The sequence below is a fragment of the Nomia melanderi genome, chromosome 5 (assembly GCF_051020985.1).
Source record: "Nomia melanderi isolate GNS246 chromosome 5, iyNomMela1, whole genome shotgun sequence".
NCBI lineage: Eukaryota > Metazoa > Arthropoda > Insecta > Hymenoptera > Halictidae > Nomia > Nomia melanderi.
The window spans coordinates 17,363,617-17,382,718 of NC_135003.1; the positions used below are offsets into that span (position 1 = coordinate 17,363,617).

A 19,102-nucleotide genomic window follows, 5' to 3' on the forward strand; every position below is an offset into this window, starting at 1 on the left:
TAATAGAAAACAGATCGAGGGAATTAATGTTTCTCTGACATGATTATATATTCGGAAGCTATAGAAAGATCCTGACGTATAACGAAGTAAATCCTTGAGTAACAAAGAATATTATCCGCATCGAAATTGAAAGTCGGGGAATAAAAGGTGGACCTAACCGCATTGGCTGATTCAAACGTTCGTAAACCTATTGTCGAATGTATCGCGGTATTTAAATTATGTACCAAAACAGCTCGCAGAGATCGCGGAAAGGAAGGAAACAGCCGAAGCCAATCGCGTCTGCTGCACGCTTATTATTCTCCAACAGAGCAAATCGCATCCGCTCTCAAACAGGCAACCCCTCGAATCTCAATACGCGCATAACGATTCCTGTAACAAGTGCCCTTTTATTTCAAGACATCCTTCCGCTCGCAGAAGAGCCCGCGGAAAAACAGACTCCGAACGCGTGCGTGCTTACTAATATCGTCGAACAGTCGAGTATCCGATCCGCGAGCTCCCGCGAGGACGCGTCGCGCAAGCATCGAGTGCCACTCGAGCGGCGCGTAATTGGACGTTTCGAGCTCGCTGAATAAATTAAAGAAACGAAAGAGAAGCAGCCCGGTTGAATCCGCCGGAAGAAGATACTTCTGCGGGGTAGTGTACTTACACGCGTCGACGTACGCGCGGAGGGCTGCTCGGAGGTGCAGGATGAGGCAGCGGAGCGGCACGAGGAGCATGAGCAGCACGAGGAGGAGGAGGAGGAGGAGTAACGGGATTGCCCGAAGCTCGAACTAGTTATCTGTTCGGGTGGCGGCGCTATCGACGCACACGCACCCTCCACGGGTTCACGGGAAGAGGAGTTCCCTCGTGTTAACTGCTTGACAAACTAAGTTAACGTTTCTTACGTTGTAATTGGCTCCGCGCGGCACACGGAATTGTATAAGCCACCGCGACGACGAGCACGTCGGGGCGCGCGGGGGCGAGGCGGGGGCGCGAGGGGGCGATATTGTTGGCGTTACACCGGTTACCGCGTCGATTCAATTCGCGGAATCTTAGAGGGGAACGCGGGAAAAGCTCCGACGGAGTTTGACTCTCGATGCGTGTGGCAAATTGTCGTGAATTCGCTCGGCGCCCGCCGCCTCCTTCCCGCCGAGCGGTTCGCCCGGCCGGATTCCGGTAATTTCGGGAAAGACAACAAAGAGGGACGTTAATTGCCGCCCGAGTATGAGAGACGCGGTAATTGGTGCCGAATAGCGGAACGCCGCGACGACGGAACGATTTCACGCGCCCCCGTTTCCATGGGAATTCGATTCGAAGCGCGGAATCTTCGCTGATCCGCGAGCTGCCGCGGATCGGACCTTCCCCGAGCTAATTAATGCCGCTTCGATTTTCGGCTGTCTCGGAGTGGACCCGGAACGCTGACACTCGTTACACAGTTTCGCGACGGCGTCATTCGGTGGACGGGGAATTCGCTTTACAACTTCGGCCCTGCGATTGCCAGCTTTTTCCGGGTAAATACTCATCGTTCTGCGATGAGATATCGATGGCGTGCTTTGCGCGAGTAGGGGAACGTAAATTGGGGAACTGTCGTGTTTCAATATTTATACGGAATTCGGTGGTGGATGTCGAGCTTTATCATTTCGCTGCGTCGAATGGCGACTGATGTGGTCGAATCTTCGAAAAGAGTTGAGCACAGTAGTTGGCCAGGTTTTTCGTGGACCGTGCGAAATTTTGGGATTGGTACGAGTATAGTAGCCGAGATAAAAGAGGCGAGTTTTTTGTATAGGACTCTCTGGTAGACTCATCGCTATGCCTCAAGCCACCTGGAAGATTCTGCTTTAGACACGAGGATATTCGATGGTCCCTTTTTCCCTAGAGTTCTTTGCTACCTATGGGCTCTCTGTTCCCGAGAGCTCCGGGTCTTTTTACCGTAGATTCTCGACGTTGTAAATGGCACCACCTAAGTGAGGTAAAACGAGGAACATTACAGGTTTGCCAAAAAGTCTTGTCGCACTCGACGCAGCTATGTACAACGTTCATTTCGAATAAAGAGAAAGACGCTCTTAAATCATTTCTATCGAACTTATTAGAATTCTTTCTACTTATAACTATTCAACTTATTCGAATCGTACCCATCGACAAATAAAATTATTGGACGAAAACAATCTGCAAAATCGCGCTCTTTCCGGAATCTTTCAAATTTCACAGAACAATGGCTCTTTGTTGACAAATTGGACAATTTACTTTCGTTACTAAGCTCGTGTAATATTTCACTATCGATAATTAGTAAGAAATACAACAAAATTCTCCATTCTACTTCAGGTGGAAATTTCATTTGAAGACAATACATTACATAATATCAAAATAGTTGTTTGCTTTGATCCTTGGGTAACGAACAACATTGATTCCTGTTAAATTAGTCTGGAAATCTTCATCAGTCTCACTCGTCATTGTACCAAGGGGTTAAGGACAACGCGCATGGGAGTCAACGAGCAAAGAAAATTCCAAGGAAAGCCGACAGCAACTCTTCCATTTTCCGATCCCGCGGATCGTCCGGCTCGTCTTCGTCTCGCGCGTTTTTCCCTCCTCGTGGACGGGGAAGATCGCTCGGAAACCACTGGCGCCTCCTTCTTCCGTCGGCGTTGTCCTTTTTCCCCGTCGTCGTCATCTGTACGCGTCGGCGATAATAACCGGCGGTGCGGCGCGGCGCAAATCTTCAATCTCGTTTGGCAAATGGCCGATCTCGAGGCTCGGTACGCTTGCCAGCCGGCACAAAAGAAGTCGCATCGACGCGGGTTCCGGCGCGCGAGCCCTTGGAAATTTTCACTCCCCCGCAGCGAAGCCGCATTGTTCGTCGGCCATGAATCCCTCTTCCCGGACTGCTCTTTCTTGCCGCGGCTTTTCTGCTTCTCGCCTTCGACTTCTTGGCGGAATGCTTCCCGATACGTGTCGTATTTCTTCCGTTTAGCCGACTTCCGGGCCCTTCCTCGGATGAATCGGTGTTCTAGGTTTCGAGGGTCGGAGACTGGTAAAGTTGGGATTCAAATCGATTGGAATTTCGCGGAGGAATCGTTGAAAATGAATATTATTTTCTTGAGTCTTCTAGTTAATGAGGTTTATAGAGAAATTGGACTGTCAGTTTGGTAGCGTTGAGAGTTTCAGTGGTTGTGAGTAGAATGTTGAGCAGATACATTGGGAACTTCAGAAGTTGCACAGGGAACCTGAGAAATTTCCAGCTGCCGACTTCGAAATTGATCTCGGTAGCTCCGCTAATTGGTAGATCAAGATGAAGTCCGATTCGGATAGTAATCAACGATGTCAAGAGCGCGCGGGCAGCCCTTAATCCTTTTCTGCCTCGGTTCGTTCGCAGAGCAGCACCCCCTGCGAGGTTCTGGTCGGCTGTACAGCGGGCGGCCGAAGTCGGGACTAATTCAAATAAAAACGATTCCGAAACGATTCACGGTTGCGCAGTTATTCCAGCAATTGATACGCCGAGTGTGCGCCGGCACGGTCAATACTCCATCAGTTTACTGAAACAATAAATCCGTTATACCGTGTGCAATTTATCCAGCGCACACATTTGCCCTTCTCAGCTGAAAAATTAATTCCGGCCGATCTTCATTAATTTAATTACGTTATAGAAATATCCCGTCGCGCCCCGTTTTTCCGCCGATAAACAATTTTTCAAACTGTTCGCCCTAGTTGCGGGACACGGCTACCGTCGAATTTATAATTGAACAGCCGGACTTTCGTTTTCCCGTTGTTCGAATAGTTTCGTTCGGATCGCGCGAGTTGTCCGGTTAACGATCAACTTTGCCCGATATCGAATTTCACCCGGAACCGCGCGTTTTTCCTGCTTCTCACTTTTCCTTTCCTACTCCGTTGTCCTAGGCTTCTTCGACTAACCTCCTTTTCGAAAATCGTTACACTACGTATTCCATACTTCCAGTAATTACTGCTTACAGTTTTTCAAACTTTAGACTCGCGTCAACTCATTCACAACCGCTAAATTAATTCTACATCGATTCAAAATCTATGCCGAATTACTAACAACACTGATCACCTATTTTTCATACTCTACTACACAGTAGAATGTTAACCCTTTGCACTTTGACTCTCAGTCACCACAATTAGTTCCAAACAGTGTCGTCTACTCGTCGAAAAATGTTAAATCCAGTGAAAACTTTCGAGTGCAAAGGATTAACCCTTGATTTGACACAGTAAAACTATAGAATGTGATATTTAACGTTAAACTGTGTATAATGCCTTAATACGTGAAGCATTGGAATAAAACAGCTTTGTTCCTCAATGTACTGGTGATTTCTCTCCGAATTAGTCTCAAAGAACATCGTCTTCGTAAAGAAATGCTAAATATTTCTACTAAGAAACATCCAAGTAAAGGGTTAAGACCTCAAATCTATCGAACCTCAAGGAACGAGGTGCAGTTGCATTAACGAGCCAACCCTCCACAGAGAACTCGCCGCGTCGAGCCCCGAATGCACAAGAACCGCGTTACACGTAACGTTCATCCCAGACGTGATTACACAGTGCGAAGCGTTAGCGTCCGTTGCGAGGGGAAAAACCTCCGAATGAATTTCCTCCTTTTAATCAAGTACACGAATCTCCCTTTGATTCCAGTTTTCATAAATCAGCGCGCGAGAGTTTCTATCTGCGCGGAGGATCCGCAGTCTACAAATTACAGTCTCTCCTCTCCCGAGACTTCATATCTCATCGCGGCCATCGACGCCTGTTATCAGGCCGCGTCTCCGTCGCTCCCCGTAAATCCTGATTTTTCCGCGCGCAACCCGCTCCCCCCCGGCCCCGTTACATTTCACTTCGGCGGCCGGGGGACTCCCTCCACCGACCCGGTATAACAAGTTTTCCTTTCCATTCGGTAAAAATTTTTCACCGCGTAGAATTCCATTGTTTGCGAGCGAGCATTCCTCGAGCTTCCCTCTTATCCTTCCGCGGCGGCCGCCTGCTTTTTACCTCCGACACCGCGTCTCGCTTCCTCCTCGCTCCTCCTCTCGACTCTCTTTTTTCTCCCTCCTCTCGTCCTCCGCTTTTCCTCGTAAGCAGCGACAGGAACACGAGGAGCATCGGGCGATCTCGGTTGATAAATACTCGGCCACCTGCGGAGAGACGCGGCGTTCATAACTGGCATAGCGTGAATAGTTTTTCTCAAATTAAACAGCATTGTTCGACGCTCGCGGCTCTCTCCGCTCTACGCGCGGGCATATTTTACTCGCGGCTCTTCTTTAAATTGTAGAATTCCACTTCCCTTTATTACAGTTCTCGCTTCCACCTCGGAAATTATGGGAATTAGTTGAATTGATGGACGCATGGTTCGAATTTATTATTCTAATCGCTGCAGGAATTGAAGATCGGTCATTAAAAACTGTCGGTTGAATTCCTGTAACTTCGTAACGAAAATTCGTATATTCTACCTTATCTTATTTTACAGCGCGAAGCTTCTACTCTGACCTCCCGTCGGCCATTTCTTCCTGTAATCCTATCTGTCCTTACAAATTCTTCTAAAACCAACTCTCCAATACTTCCACAGATTGGAATCTCTTTACAATGACTCCTCGAAAACGATTCTCGTTCGCCTTGGCAAATTCTCGCTAAAGAATACGCCACAGAAATTACCCACTGTTCGTTCTACTTCGGCGCGTATATAAATAAGCAAATAAACGAATAAACAGATAAATGTGTCGCTAGAATCATAATGAAAAAGGCTGCAGCGCGCGTCGGTGTACAGTCGGAGCAAGCGAACAAACAAACGCATCGGGGCCGCCCCTTTTGTGACGTTCATTTAGCAGGGAGCCGGCGGGCGGCGGTGTCAAAGCGGCTTGTAAAATTAACCAGGCGTGGAACTTCGGGAATCCTGATAGAGATTCAATATTTATACTTAACGAAGTTCCCGGGGAAACTCGAGGCGCACACCGAGTATCACTCCGGCGTCGCCGGCGTCGTCGCACACGCCCGAGTTTCGAATTCCGCGTTCGCCGATCGAGCCGATGGGCGCCGGGACGCGCCTCCGCCCTGGAAAAACATTTCCGCCCGACCTCGCCGGTCGGGAAAGTTTCCGAGGCAACGTTCCTCCCCCGGATCGACCGCAAAAAAATCTGACGTCCGAAATCCCGGCAAAAATGTGGCTTGGTTTACCTGGAATTGCCGGCTCCCGGCTCGTCGAAGCTCTTTCGAACTCTGATATCCAATCTCGACGGCCTCGAAACAGAAGGGGTCACCTAGAAATCCAGTCGTGCTCGACCGCTCGTGCATTATTCTCCCCTCCCCCGCTTCCTGCCCCCGCGCGCTATCGCTCGAGCGTGTTCCGTTGTTGCGGGGTGGACGCGTGTCATTCGCAGCCGCGGTTTCACGCCGAAAACCGAAGAAATGAAAGATCGCCGGCGGCGAGTTTTATTCGGGTCAGAGGCACCGACTACGAATAAAATATCGACCGAGCGGAATCGTTCGAGCCGTTCGCCGCGGAACACTGTAATTGATCATGGGAAAGCGATATATCGTTTCGAAGGGATTAACCTCTTAGGCACGACTATAGTGGCTTTCGCGGATGTCGTCTTTCTGAACGACACGCTACTATAGTTGCTCCCTCGCTATCGATATATCATGTATCATGCTCAATTGTATTACTAAATATTAAAGTAAATTGTTAAATTATGTGTATCATATCTTTGAGAAAAGTTATAATTTAATCATCAAAAACTTTCAATTTCAGCCGAGCTTAAGAGAAATTGAATTTGAAGTCATCGCCATATTGTAAGGCAAAGGGTGAACCTTTCGAGACACGCGATTTTGAAGACTACACAATTCGCCAACTTTAATCACAACAGTCTCAACAACTTTTTAATGCGTTTCGACTTGTATGAATTGTTGTTTTCACTTGTTTCCGGTTTACCGTTGTTTATGGTTTACCGTTAGTTCACAGCATCGCCAACCGAGAAACTTTAAATAAAACATTAAACCACGCGACTATAACTTCAACTTTTCAGGCAGGTTAAAACACGCCATGCGTAAAAAGTACAGGAACTGGTGAGACAGTTAACCCAGCAAACCCCAAAGAGTGAAATAAGGGTTGAAACGATTCAGTTGTGCAGCGTAGCCGGCAGATGATTCGCTAGAGAAGGTTCGAACGAGCGGCAACGAACGTCGCTGAATAATACCGAACGGCAACCGGTTAGCCAACGAAGCATCGAGAATAAATTGTACGATTCGTTCGGCATTCGAAGCGTTCGCATCGCCGGTTGCGCGCGTGTCTTGTTAGATCCGCGCGGCGAATTACAATGGATTATGTAGCGCATTATCGCGATCACAATGCTAATTGTTCGCATCGTTGTTCGGGCTAATGGATAGTATAATTAGCCGATCGGGCCGCGCAATTGTTATCCGGACGCGGCGCATCGAATAACAAGAATTTTTGCGGTTTTCCGTCCCGGGGATTGATTCGGCTCGCGATCTCGTGTGCCGCCGCCGCCGCCACCGCCGCCACCGCTGCCCTTCCCGTCGATTTCGATCGCGGAATCACCTCGGGCGGTATTTTGCGAGACGAGGCGGGGCTCCAGGGACCGGCAACCGGCTAGCGATCAAAATTCACCGGGAGCTCTTCACCGTAATTCACCGTGACGATCCGGGAGACCGGTTCGCGAGAAAATCATCGTCGGGTACGTGCTCGCCGGCAAAAAGGCTCCCATGTCAGGCGAACGCTTTTGTTCGCGTACGTGTGCAGATAGCGGGCGCGGGAAGAGACACGGTTTCGCGGGGTTCGTTTGTTGCCGTGACAAGAACGCCGGCCGTGGAAGGGATGCCGAATAGAGGGCGTTCAAAGATGACTCGCGACCGTCTCTCCCGGGCGTACGAGCCCGGAATGGAACGTGCGAGCGGGGCCAAGCGCTCCCTCGGAAATGTTATTCCGTTTCCGAGGCAAAGCGTAACGATCGATCTGCCGTCGATCGTTTGAATTGCAGCGTTGCATTTTTCACCTGAATTAACCCTTTTCCACGGAGCTCCTTTGCCGACTGCGTCCCCGGGGATTCTCCACCCTCGAGGAACCTCCGAGACTAACCTAATAGTAGCAATGATTTTTTTATGTCGACGAAGATTTCTCGAGTTCTTTAAATTTCATAGTTTAACCCTTTGTCAACATGCCGACGTCTCAAGACGAAATGCTCGTGTTCGCGAGTCGCGAAGGATTCGATTACTCGAACAAGAGATCAGCTAGTTTCCTTTTCCTATTGTTTAAACAATCGATGTATCGTTTAGCTTCGTCTGCCGAAGGTTTCCTATATTTCAAAGACTCAGTAGTTTCTCTATAAATGAACAATTTGTCCTCTCGACGAACTTTCTCTCGCGCCACTGATCTTCCAATGATCGCCAATCTTTCTAGCAGGCAGAAATTCTACGAACCCCGTACACCTACGTTTCCTCGGATCTTGTAATGTTCAATGGTTTCAATAAAACCATTAAAACTATTGAATGCACTTTTAATTTGTGTTCATACATTGATATTTAATAATCTCATACCGCACAAATTTCGTTACAATCGCGAAGCAAAATTCGGTCCATAGAGGGTTAATAGAAAATGCGATCGCGTAATCTCCAACGGAAGAAACCGGCGTGAGTCGTCGCGCAGTCAGCGAAACAACCAGCTGCAGGAATCGGACGCAGGGACAGACGGAGAGGCGGGGGTGGTCGCGGAGAACGAGAGAATTTAATTTCTCGGTAACATTACACCTTAGGAGCCTTATTCCAGCGGCTTTGTGCGCCTCCGGGGGTGGCGCGGAGAGACACTCGATCGCAGGACTCCATTTGCGGTTTAGCATAATGGAAACCCAACGCGCCCCGGGGGTCGAGGCGCGCGCGCTGCGGCGGTCCCTTCTCTCCTTTCTTCTTTCCGCGGTGTCTCGCAACGCTTTCCGGCCACGTTCCGCCGCGGGAAAATAAATAAGTTCGGGCAAACGGCCGGAAGTGGCGCCGCTTGATCTGTCGCGACCGTTGATGGACTCGGTTCGTTCCTCTCCGGTGCTCGCGAATAACGCCAACGGTACGGGGACGTTTTGCGCGCGTTTTTCCCTGCTGAAATATCAACTGTATATTTTACCGCGGCTGAATCCGCGCGCGTCACACTGCGACGCGTTCGAGAACGCTCGTGCAGCGAGTTGCATTGAAATGCTCAGTTCCTCGGCGTGTTAACCCTTTCGGGACGATCGGTACGCGTTTGTAGGGGTGTGTTTTAGAAGGTAGTCGATGTATTGCGATAGGAGCATTGATAGTGAGATTTTACCTTCGATTGGGAGAATTGTGTGTTAGAAGTTTTGAGAGGGTTTAACCCTTTGAACTCCGTAGGCTCCAATATCGCACCAGTTGTGATATTGAATATTTTAATGAATTTTAAGGAAACTACCCCAAAATTATTAGATTTTCCACACATCGAAATTTCGTACTGAGAAGAAGAATAAAATATCGAACGAATGTTACAGCATTTTTCATTTTCACTAGAGATACCATAAATTAGTTGCTGTTGCTGATAAATTACAAAACCATGTTGTTTGTCTGCTACTCGATGACCATGAGGAATGTAGATGTAATTGGTTAGTTTTCTTTCTTCGAACGAGCGTAGAGTCAAGTGGCAATTCGGTCGAACGAAATCGAACAAAAACGTTCGTTCCGATGGAAACAATCGGACGAGACAATCGAGTGAAACGTTTAATTGATTCTCTATGCGACTGATTCTATCAAATTTCCCTGTTTTTCATTTTGCGCGGTTAGTCGGCTTGACAAACGCGCCGGTCGAATGTTGGTAAAAGTTCTGGAAGGGTCGTGCGCTCGCGGTCAGCAAGTATGTAAATCGGAACGCTCGATTATCATCGAATCGATTCGCGGGATCGGATGCAATTTGCCAAATAAAATTACATTCCTCGATAAAAGGCGCGATGCTCGTAATGCGCGGCATCATGCGGAATACGGCAGCGAACGGAAATAAAGGTTAATGCAATCTGAAAATACGAATAATACCGGGAATAATGACAATGAAAAGTGGAGTACAATGGAATTAAAACGGTACACGATGAAACGGGAGAAAGAGTGTGAAAAACCGACGGTTCGGAGCGCTGCTGCTAACCTGCTCCGATTTATGCACCGCTGGCCATTGTTTTAAAGTATTTTCTGTTCGAATTATTCGTATCGGACGATTCGTCGGGATTCCGTTTCCCGTTAAAGCGCGCAATCGATCTATTTCCATATCCCGGCTAAAAGGATCCGAGGAAGGAGACACTTTATATAATGTCGCGAGACCGTGATTTGGTTAACGCCGGAACTTCCGAGCGTTTAATATGATTAATACGTAATCCTCGTACAAATTTCACCGGTAGATCTCTTTCGGTTACGTCTAATGAAATATTTGAAACAATACCGCTGCAGAAAGTTATCGACTTTCTAAATATAACGTCGTGTCTTGTGACTTTATATAACGATATCTATACTATCGATTTAATTTTCTTTATGTAAAGCATAAGTTTATCGTCGTCACAAATGTGTAACGTACAGTGAACGGATCAATGCTTCTGAGATATCGATAACTGCCCAATAAGAGAATTGAAATCATTTTAACACTAACCATTCTCGATTTCTTCTTGCAATGATCAGAAAGATTGCAGATGTTTCTCTGAGAAATTATTAGAGAAATTGATTCACGCAAACTGAATCTTCTATCAATTAACCCTTTGTCGATTCTTTGAAACTATTCATTTTCAAAATCATTTCGAATATTCAATGCTTCGAAGACATCAATAGTCGCTGAACAAAAAAATCGAAACCAGTGATTTTGACTGGTAGTTCTAGCGTTAATTCTCGCGGGGCCGTCGCGAAGGGGCCGTACAGCGTTTCGTACTCCGTGGACACGGTGCTCGTGGCCCGCAACTGCGTTCCCAGTTGCAGAAGTAGATCTGTGACAAGATTCGAGTTAAGAAGTTCGAGAAGCTGTTTAGCGTTAAGATGCTCGCTCCAAGCAAAACAGAGTCCGACGCGACGGGACGGTGACACGGTTGCCATTATCCGCGCTTCGACTCGTGGAACTAGCTTTCCGAAGAAGAATCGACGTTGCTTGCCAGTTAAAACGAAGAACGATGGGCTACACTCCGGGAAATGCACTGCTTTCCTCCTTTCAGCAGCTCTGTTCACGCCCGTACAATAATTTCAACGCGAAGAACCAAAGAGAGACCGATGACATTCTAGTGTTAGAACTCTCGATTGATTCCTGTACTTACGAAATTTATCGCATTCTACTACTTACTATTCTATCATTACATAAACCCATGACTATTCGATGAATGTCTAAAGATAACGTAACTTAACCCCTTGGCGTACTATTTACTTTCTAAGCAGGTGATTATTTCACTATCAACAATTTAGAAGAAATGTAACAAAATTTTCCATTCTACTTCAAGTGGGCCATGAACTACATTGATTATTAAATTAATCTAGAAATCTTCATCACGTCTCACTCGTCATTGTACAGCAATAGGTTAAACAATTTACTATAGCTTGAAATCATGCAGCATTTACACGTTGGCACTAGAACCGAGGGAACTGACGTCTATCGAAACTATCAAAATTTCGATCAGCTTGCGTCTCAGATCGCGAAATCAATTAATTCGGTGACTTCGACGTAAAGCTGCCGTCTTCCGAACAATTGCGGAAGAAGAACCGAGGAACGAAGCATTCTGTCCTATTTGGTATTCGCGGTGTTGTGTCTAGTGCGGCAATTGGCTCGGAGGGCGATCGCCGTCTCTTCCCACCGGTCGAGCCTAATGACCCTTAACGGCGGGTTAAAAATATCCGGCCGTGATCGAGGGTGTCACGAACGCATCGAAAAATCCGCGGCGAATCCCGGGGACCCGGTTTCCGGGACACGCGATGCCCGGCCGCGCCGGTGAATCATTTGCCATTGAAATTTCGCAGCGGCGCGGATGTAAATTACGCGGGCCAACGTTTATTACGCGAAACAAAGGATTGCGGTCGTTAATCGGGACCGAATTTTATTACATTTTCATTCGGGCCACAATAACGCCGGAGAAATTGCAACGGCAATTACTAGCCGCTGAAATATAATAAACGGCCGATGAATAACGGGCTAATTATCGTTTAATTAACGCGCCGCTCCGCGCGGCGCCGCCCCGAATCGGCCCGATCGCGCGAAGGAGTCCGAGGAAGCTACCAGGATAATCAGTTCAATCGATTCCCTTCGACGGGGGGACCACTTTCTTCTTCGCGACTACCACTTTTTCTTGTCTCGAGCCTCCACCCCCGTCTGGGCCGGAATCTGTTTACTTCTTGATTTCAATTTACTCTCGGAATGGAAGTTTCGTATTGAATTAGCTGCTGTATGAGGATCGCAGCTGCAACTTCCTGGACGCCTTCATTTCGCTGAGAAAGGATTACTGTATCGTTATTTTTCGGGGCTACTATAGTATTATAATCAGTATTATTATATTATTACACCAAGGAAATGATTGCCTTCGAACTTCTTTGAAAATTGTTATAAATGAAACTGGCGATGACAACCGTCTACCGGTTCGACTAGATAAAATTGAAATCAATTAAAAGTGAAAACAGATCTGAATCTCCCTGACAATATTTATAAAACAAGTTAACGTTCATTACGAGCAATAGTACCGTTACTCATTGTTTCAGTTGAATAAAAACTGATTCATTCCCATATAAAAACCAACGAAAACTTCGTCACATAAGAATTTCCACAATCTAAAAGACGCCGCGAAGGAATACCAAAGAAAATAGTACAAAGTTAAGCTCCATCGGTTTCATGCGATTACCAGTACGCCGAACGATCAAAGTTGATCAAGTTCCATCGCAACGATCTGAGAAGGTGGAACGCTCTCGAGCAGCCGGGGCAACAAATGTTGACGCCTTAATGGACGCCGGATTAAATGTTCCGGGCTCATTAACTCGGCGGATCGGCGCGCGAACGGCAAAAGGAAGCACGGATATTGCCGGCTGAAAAAGAATTACACGGGTAATCGGGTTGCAGCCGGCAGATAATTGCGATCGACGAACGGAACAAAGGGTTAACCTTCTCGCTCCGGCGTTATCCGGCTCATAATGTACCGAAATTTGTTTCGATAACGCGGCCTCGTTATGGGAGGAGCGACGAGCTGCTCGGAGTCGTTAGCGCCGGTCGCCTCCGCCCCAGGAACGAGTCCAATTTCGCCCGAGCTTAATTGCGCCCGGGCAAGGATCGGTTCCCGCGTCTCCGAAGCGGCCACGTAAAAATTACACCGTTCGCACCCCTTTCTTAAGCGGCGCGCCGGAATTCGCTCGTTGCGATCGCGTACGTACCGCGTCTCGTTACGAAAATCGTAACGCGTCGGATGGCTTCCTTTCGCACGCGCTTCCGGTAAACCGAAAACGATAACGATTGTCCCAAGCGGGGCCGTTCTGCGCCGATCTCGATGTTTCTTCGATGCTGCGACTTTCCGATGCGCATTCCACGGAATTGGACAAACTTTCACTTCCGTTAAATAGATATTTTCAGTAATTAATCGAGTACGACAGCGTCGATAGCTTGAACCAAATTTTTCGGTAACTTTTACTTAAGAGAGAGATGTATGTTTCAACGTTGCTGTACTTTTGATTCATCTATACATCTGAAACATTACTAAACGAATATAGTAACGTATAAACTGGTAATCATTTTTTTATAACATTCTGAAATCTAGATTGTCTTAGACATAAGGACACGATCAACCCTTTGCACTCGAAAGTTTTTCAGTAGAAACATTTAGATTAGAGGAAATTAGAGGGATTTGCATTAGAGGAAAATCGTTATACAAGGTATAATATTAAATATCAAATTGTACAGTTTCACCATTCATCTGGCGGTGAATCACCTCTCGAGTGCAAATGGTTAATTCCGAAAGGACTAAACACTGTCAAACAAACGAACAAACCTCGCACGAGGTTAACCAGAGCCCAGTGTTCGCTGGGAGAAGAGAGAAACAAACGGATTTTCTAATAGAGACTCGCTCGTTACCATTCATCCTTTTTCTTTCGCAGAGGGGCTGTGATGAGGGAAGCCGGTTAAAGGACCCTGTGACGCGCAGGCGCCGGTAGAGGAGTACAGGAAAGATGCTGCCTTCCTCGAGAGCTTTATTAAGCCCGCTGCTGCTTCTAATCATCGCTGGAAGCACCGGTGCCTTCAGCTCCCGACAAGGAGGTAAGAAACCGCCCGTCCATCCCTTCGTCCGTCCTTTCTCGGAGATGTTTTGTCCTCGCGGAGGTGACAACGGTGCCGGCGCGCCGAGGGCCGCCGAGAGGCGTTGGCGAAACGACGAGCACCGCCTCGTCCCACGTCAATTTTCAGAAAGTTTTCACCGGGAAAATCTGGTTAAGTCGTTGACCGACTTTCCGCGCGGCTCGGTTATACCCGTAGCTGCCGAGTCTCGTTTACGCCCGGCGAGCTGCGCGCGGCTGCCGGTCGTTCGGACGGAACGCGAGACCGTCGGGAACCGTGGACCTGTTGGATGACGACGACGACGACGACGACCCAATTCGTCCTGTTTTTCAATTACGTAACTCTCGACAGGACGGCTTTCCACGGCCAAGTTCCGCGAATAACGACCGACCGACCGGCCGGCCGGCCCGCCGTCGTTGCTCCCTGTTGCGTGAACTCCACGCTCTCGCAATAAATATTTGCCCAGCGAAGTTTGCGTTTCACGGCGGCGCTGTTTTTCTTCGCGAACGATTGTCGACAAGCTTAGTCGCTGTTTCCTTCTTTCTTTCTTTTTCATTGTTGTCGGCTGCGAGGATTCGCGTGTCGACTCGATAGCTGGGTCACTCGGGACTCGCCGTGGCTAGTGTTGACGGTAACACTATGTGGCGTGTCGGCGGCGATAATTGGACGAGCTATTGTAATGAAACTATATTGGATTAGTATAATCTCTTCGTTCGCAACTCCTTGGAAATTTGGGAGATGCGTCTCTGTTTACGCGTTAGTTTTCAAATTAAATTTTTTTCATTTTGCTTGTCGATGTGCTGTAGAGGTGATCTCGGAAATATGGAATCATCAGTGAAATGATTGTTTTACAGTCAGTTCCATGATTCCTCGAACAACGGTCCGATTCTCCCGCGAATCGCCGAGAATTCAGTCTGCATCGCGGAGGGGAAGAATTCGTCGGGCGCGTTTCATTCGCGGGAAACAGCGATAAACCGCTACAATATCCTGAAAAGTTTCTATTTCATCTGGCCCCCGCTCCGGCGGCGGTCTCGCTTGATCCCCTCCGCCTCGCCGGCAGTTTGCCCGTGTCCCGTTTTGCCCGCGTTCGTGCGGCGAACGCCCCTTAGTGGCCATTTCCTAGATTAAGGTCACCTCAAAAGCAAATAGTTGTTAGGGGTGGAAAGAGGAGCTCGCCCGGTGCCGTGTCAACGCTGAACTTCCGGCTGTATACGTTTCTGGAAAACTATTTACGCGCGAAACACCGCCGCGTTTCAGAGACGCGGAACAGACACCGGGACAGAGGGAAACTCTCTGCGAGCTCCCTTTCGACGCGGGTCTCATTGTTTTCGGCTACCTTTTCGTTGTTGCTCGGCGCGTCACGTTCGCGATGTATTGTTTGATAGTTCCTCCGTTGTCCTCCGTCCATTTCGAAACGACCTTCGCGATGCGAATTGATCGGACAATCTCGTTGCGTAATCTTCGATCTGTAACGAATTTCATTGTTCTTCTCGGGAAAAAGGAATAGAAATGAAAGACAACGATGAAGTCTTATCGTAAGCGAAAGATCCGATCTGAACTCGTTTAGATCGAACGAGCCGCTTGATTCGAATCGATGAAAGAAATGTTAATTGAGAAGAAGCTTCGTCGCACGATATGAGTTCGATAAAGATTGATAACCGATTCGTGTCGAAGCACTGATAATCGAATATCCACGCGTCGAGCGATCGCATCGGCGAAATCTTCGAGCGGCGCGCCTTTGTACCGAAAGGATTACAATTTCCTTCCATTTAAAACTGTCAACGCCACTTCTTTCAATTGGCCGGGCACAATTCGTGCCGCAGCTGGATTACCGGCTCGCCGCGCTGGCAGGGCTCTCGAGATTTCATTTTCACGCGAGGCTCCGGGTGGAAGGGGCCGAAAACGACGCCACTATCGTAACCCTTTAAACTCCGAGATAGCGGTTCCAGCCGCCCATTGACCCAGATCCGGGCCCGGTGCGAGTGGAATTTCGCCGAGGCGCGAAGGATTCCACGCCAGGACGAGACCTCGGCTCGCAACCCTCCCCCGAATCAGGGTTACCCTTCGAGAACCGCTGACCGTTAGTATTTTTCAACCGACGCGAAGTTTCTTCTGTTTCGAAGTCCGCCATTGCTTCGAAACTCCAACTACCGCGTAATTTGGATCACGCTTCTGCGGCTTTGAGTATTATTCGTTCCTAATTACTGATCTCGCCTGTATTACCTCTCTAATCTCTTGTCAGAAGAATATTATTTCTCTGCTATCAATTGTAGTGTCTTCGACAGAGGCCAAAGTGAAAGGGGTTAGGTTAATATTGAATCTACCAATCCATCACATGAATCTACATTAAACAGCAATCTTCAGAATCCATATCAATTCCCTAAATCCTCCCGAATTCTCTTGCATTCTCTATTCTTCTGGCATTCAACTGTTCGAGTGCCACGACCTGCGAAATTCCAGTCGAGAAGTGGCAAAGCGCGATCGCTCCTTGTTACTTCAGAAACTGAATGACGCCTTTCTCTTTTCACATAGAACTATCGTAAACATTTCCGTTTCTCCGTTTCTAAGCAAGTAACAAGAATAAGAGTAACTAATTAAGAGAACGGACGATTAAACTCGATTCGATTCCACGTACCGATAACCTGACACTTTCAGACAGTGGAACGAAGCGCCATCGCGCCGCTAAACTTGGAACATTTCATCCGTTTTATCTGCTCGCCGCGACGACCGAGTTCCCAATAAACACGCACCGTTATAATTATTTTCGTGCTCGTGTCTGGTCACCGGATGCCAGCGACGGGAGAGTCGCCGCTCCACGGGATCGCGGAGGGTCGGCCGAAAGAATCGGCCTAATCGCGGCGCAAATAAGATTATCTGATCGAATTTTAATGGTGAGCTCGCGTGTCCTCCGTGACGGGCGTCCCCCTTTCCGGCGCGGCTCGTAAAGAACCGTGCGCCGCTCGTTAACGCGGCAGCAGATTCGACCGCGAACGAAGAGGGTTTATTCGGCCGCGTCCGCGAATTTACAAGACATAAACAAGCCGTCGGAGTTATCTTTAGCGCGGTTCCGGATGTCTCGTTGCTCTTCGCGGCGCGGTCCCCGGCCCTCTTCGTCTTCTTCCCGCCTCCTTCTCCTTTTGTCTGCCGCGGACGCGCGAGCATACTTCGTTTTATTGTTCTCGATTAAGGTACTTACCGCCGCTCGAAATCTCTGGCCCCGCTGAACCTCTTCGGCCATCTCGCCGGAAGTTAATCCGGGCGTTCTTGCGGTGTCAACGTACCTAGAAGACTCCCATCAACGCTGCCGCTATCTCGGTTCTCGTTTAATTCTCTGGTTCTCGGGAAAATTCCACTGGGGATGAATCTCTTGTTAGTCGAATCATTGACAGTTCGAACTCGACAGTTCTTCGTTGGAGATACTCAATTTATGAAGAGATCTGGACGATTGTAGGTTAGGATAGGATTCTTTGTCCTATCAGCCGTTCGCGTTTCAATAATTGAATCGATTCCTTACTTCCTGATTCCTGTAAATCTTAACCCCTTACCGTACAGTGACGAGCAAGACTCGTGATGGAGTTTTCTAGACTAATTTAACAACAATCAATATTGTTCATTACCCATGGCTCAAAGCAAACAACTATTTCGCTATCAATGTATTATCTCCAAATGAAATTTCCGCTTAAAGTAGAATGGACAACTTTGCTGCTTTTCTTCTAAATTGTCGATAGTCGAATATTACGCGAGCTTAGTAGCAAAAGTAAACAGTACGTCAAGGGGTTGATGGAATAAATAATCCTTGCAGTTATTCAAGGATTCACTGGTTTTACCGAATATATCCTACAATCATTTCAGAAGCCGAAGCACCGATTTCCTCTATACTCCTTTCCCAGACTTAACATTGGCTTCCGCTATCAATCCCCGTTCCCCTAAATCCCGAAATGAACGGGGCACGAGGAACGGGTAGCCAAGAAGCTCGCTCGAATCGCGTACGTTCCCGGCGCCCAAGCCGAAACGTTAGACAATAAGCCCGAGTCGCCGAGCAACGAAGGAATCAGGCGTAAGGCATTAATATTTCAAGCTTGTCGCTATCGGATCACCGTATCGCCGGCGACGCGGTCGTTCCGTCGGCGACCGTTCGTTCCCGAGCAAATTGGGTCGTCGCGTCGAGACCGGGATCCGCGGGGAGCACGTTTTACGCTCGTTCGCATGTGAAGCCGGCTGCCGGCCAACAAAGGCGGTCACGTAGCCAGTACCCGCTTTGGAAAAAAAGGAACGCGCGACGTTCGTTAAGGCGCCGCGTCGCGCCGCGCCGATGCGACGAGAGCGAGGCCGGGGACTCGGACAGGCGAAGCGTCTAATTAAGAAGCGGTCGACGAACCCCGCGAAACACGGACCAACCCGGGAAAATGGGAAAATTCAGTGCTGACTTGACCGAGAAACGCGACTGCTGTTCCCGCTTCGCGCTCCTTTTTCCCCCTTTATCTCTGCTTCTCCATTGTTGCACTCCCTCTCTCTCTCTCTCTCTCTCTCTCTCTTCTTTCCCCCGGTAACCAAATGACACGGCGATGCTGCGGAATACAGAATTCCCGTCCGACAGTGATTTCGGAGGCAGCCGGACATTTGTCCTGGGGATTTAATGGCCGTTGAGTTACAACGGGCCGAGAGATCGGTAATTGCCGCGCGCGCCGCGCGATAATAAATGTCGCTGATTCGGTGATATTCGGCCTCCCTTTTTTCCGCGACACCTCTCAGCTTGTTATCCGCCCCTGTGTTTTGCGAACGAGTGGACCCTTCACATCCTGGACGACAGGCTTCTATTTTAGCGATGGAACTGTCGGTTAAGCCGTATTGACC

At 48.3% G+C, this 19,102-nt stretch overlaps 1 protein-coding gene across 3 annotated transcripts in view; it reads left to right on the forward strand.

Moving 5' to 3' along the window:
* The window catches only part of LOC116424631 (uncharacterized), a 395,606-nt gene that overhangs the window by 182,934 nt on the left and 193,570 nt on the right, over positions 1-19,102 (forward strand). For all 3 annotated transcript variants that reach the window (XM_076368087.1, XM_076368089.1, XM_076368088.1), the window contains one exon: positions 14,071-14,230. In XM_076368087.1, the coding sequence (XP_076224202.1) occupies positions 14,143-14,230 (88 nt within the window). In that variant the 5' untranslated portion in view covers positions 14,071-14,142. The remainder of the gene's footprint in view (positions 1-14,070; positions 14,231-19,102) is intronic.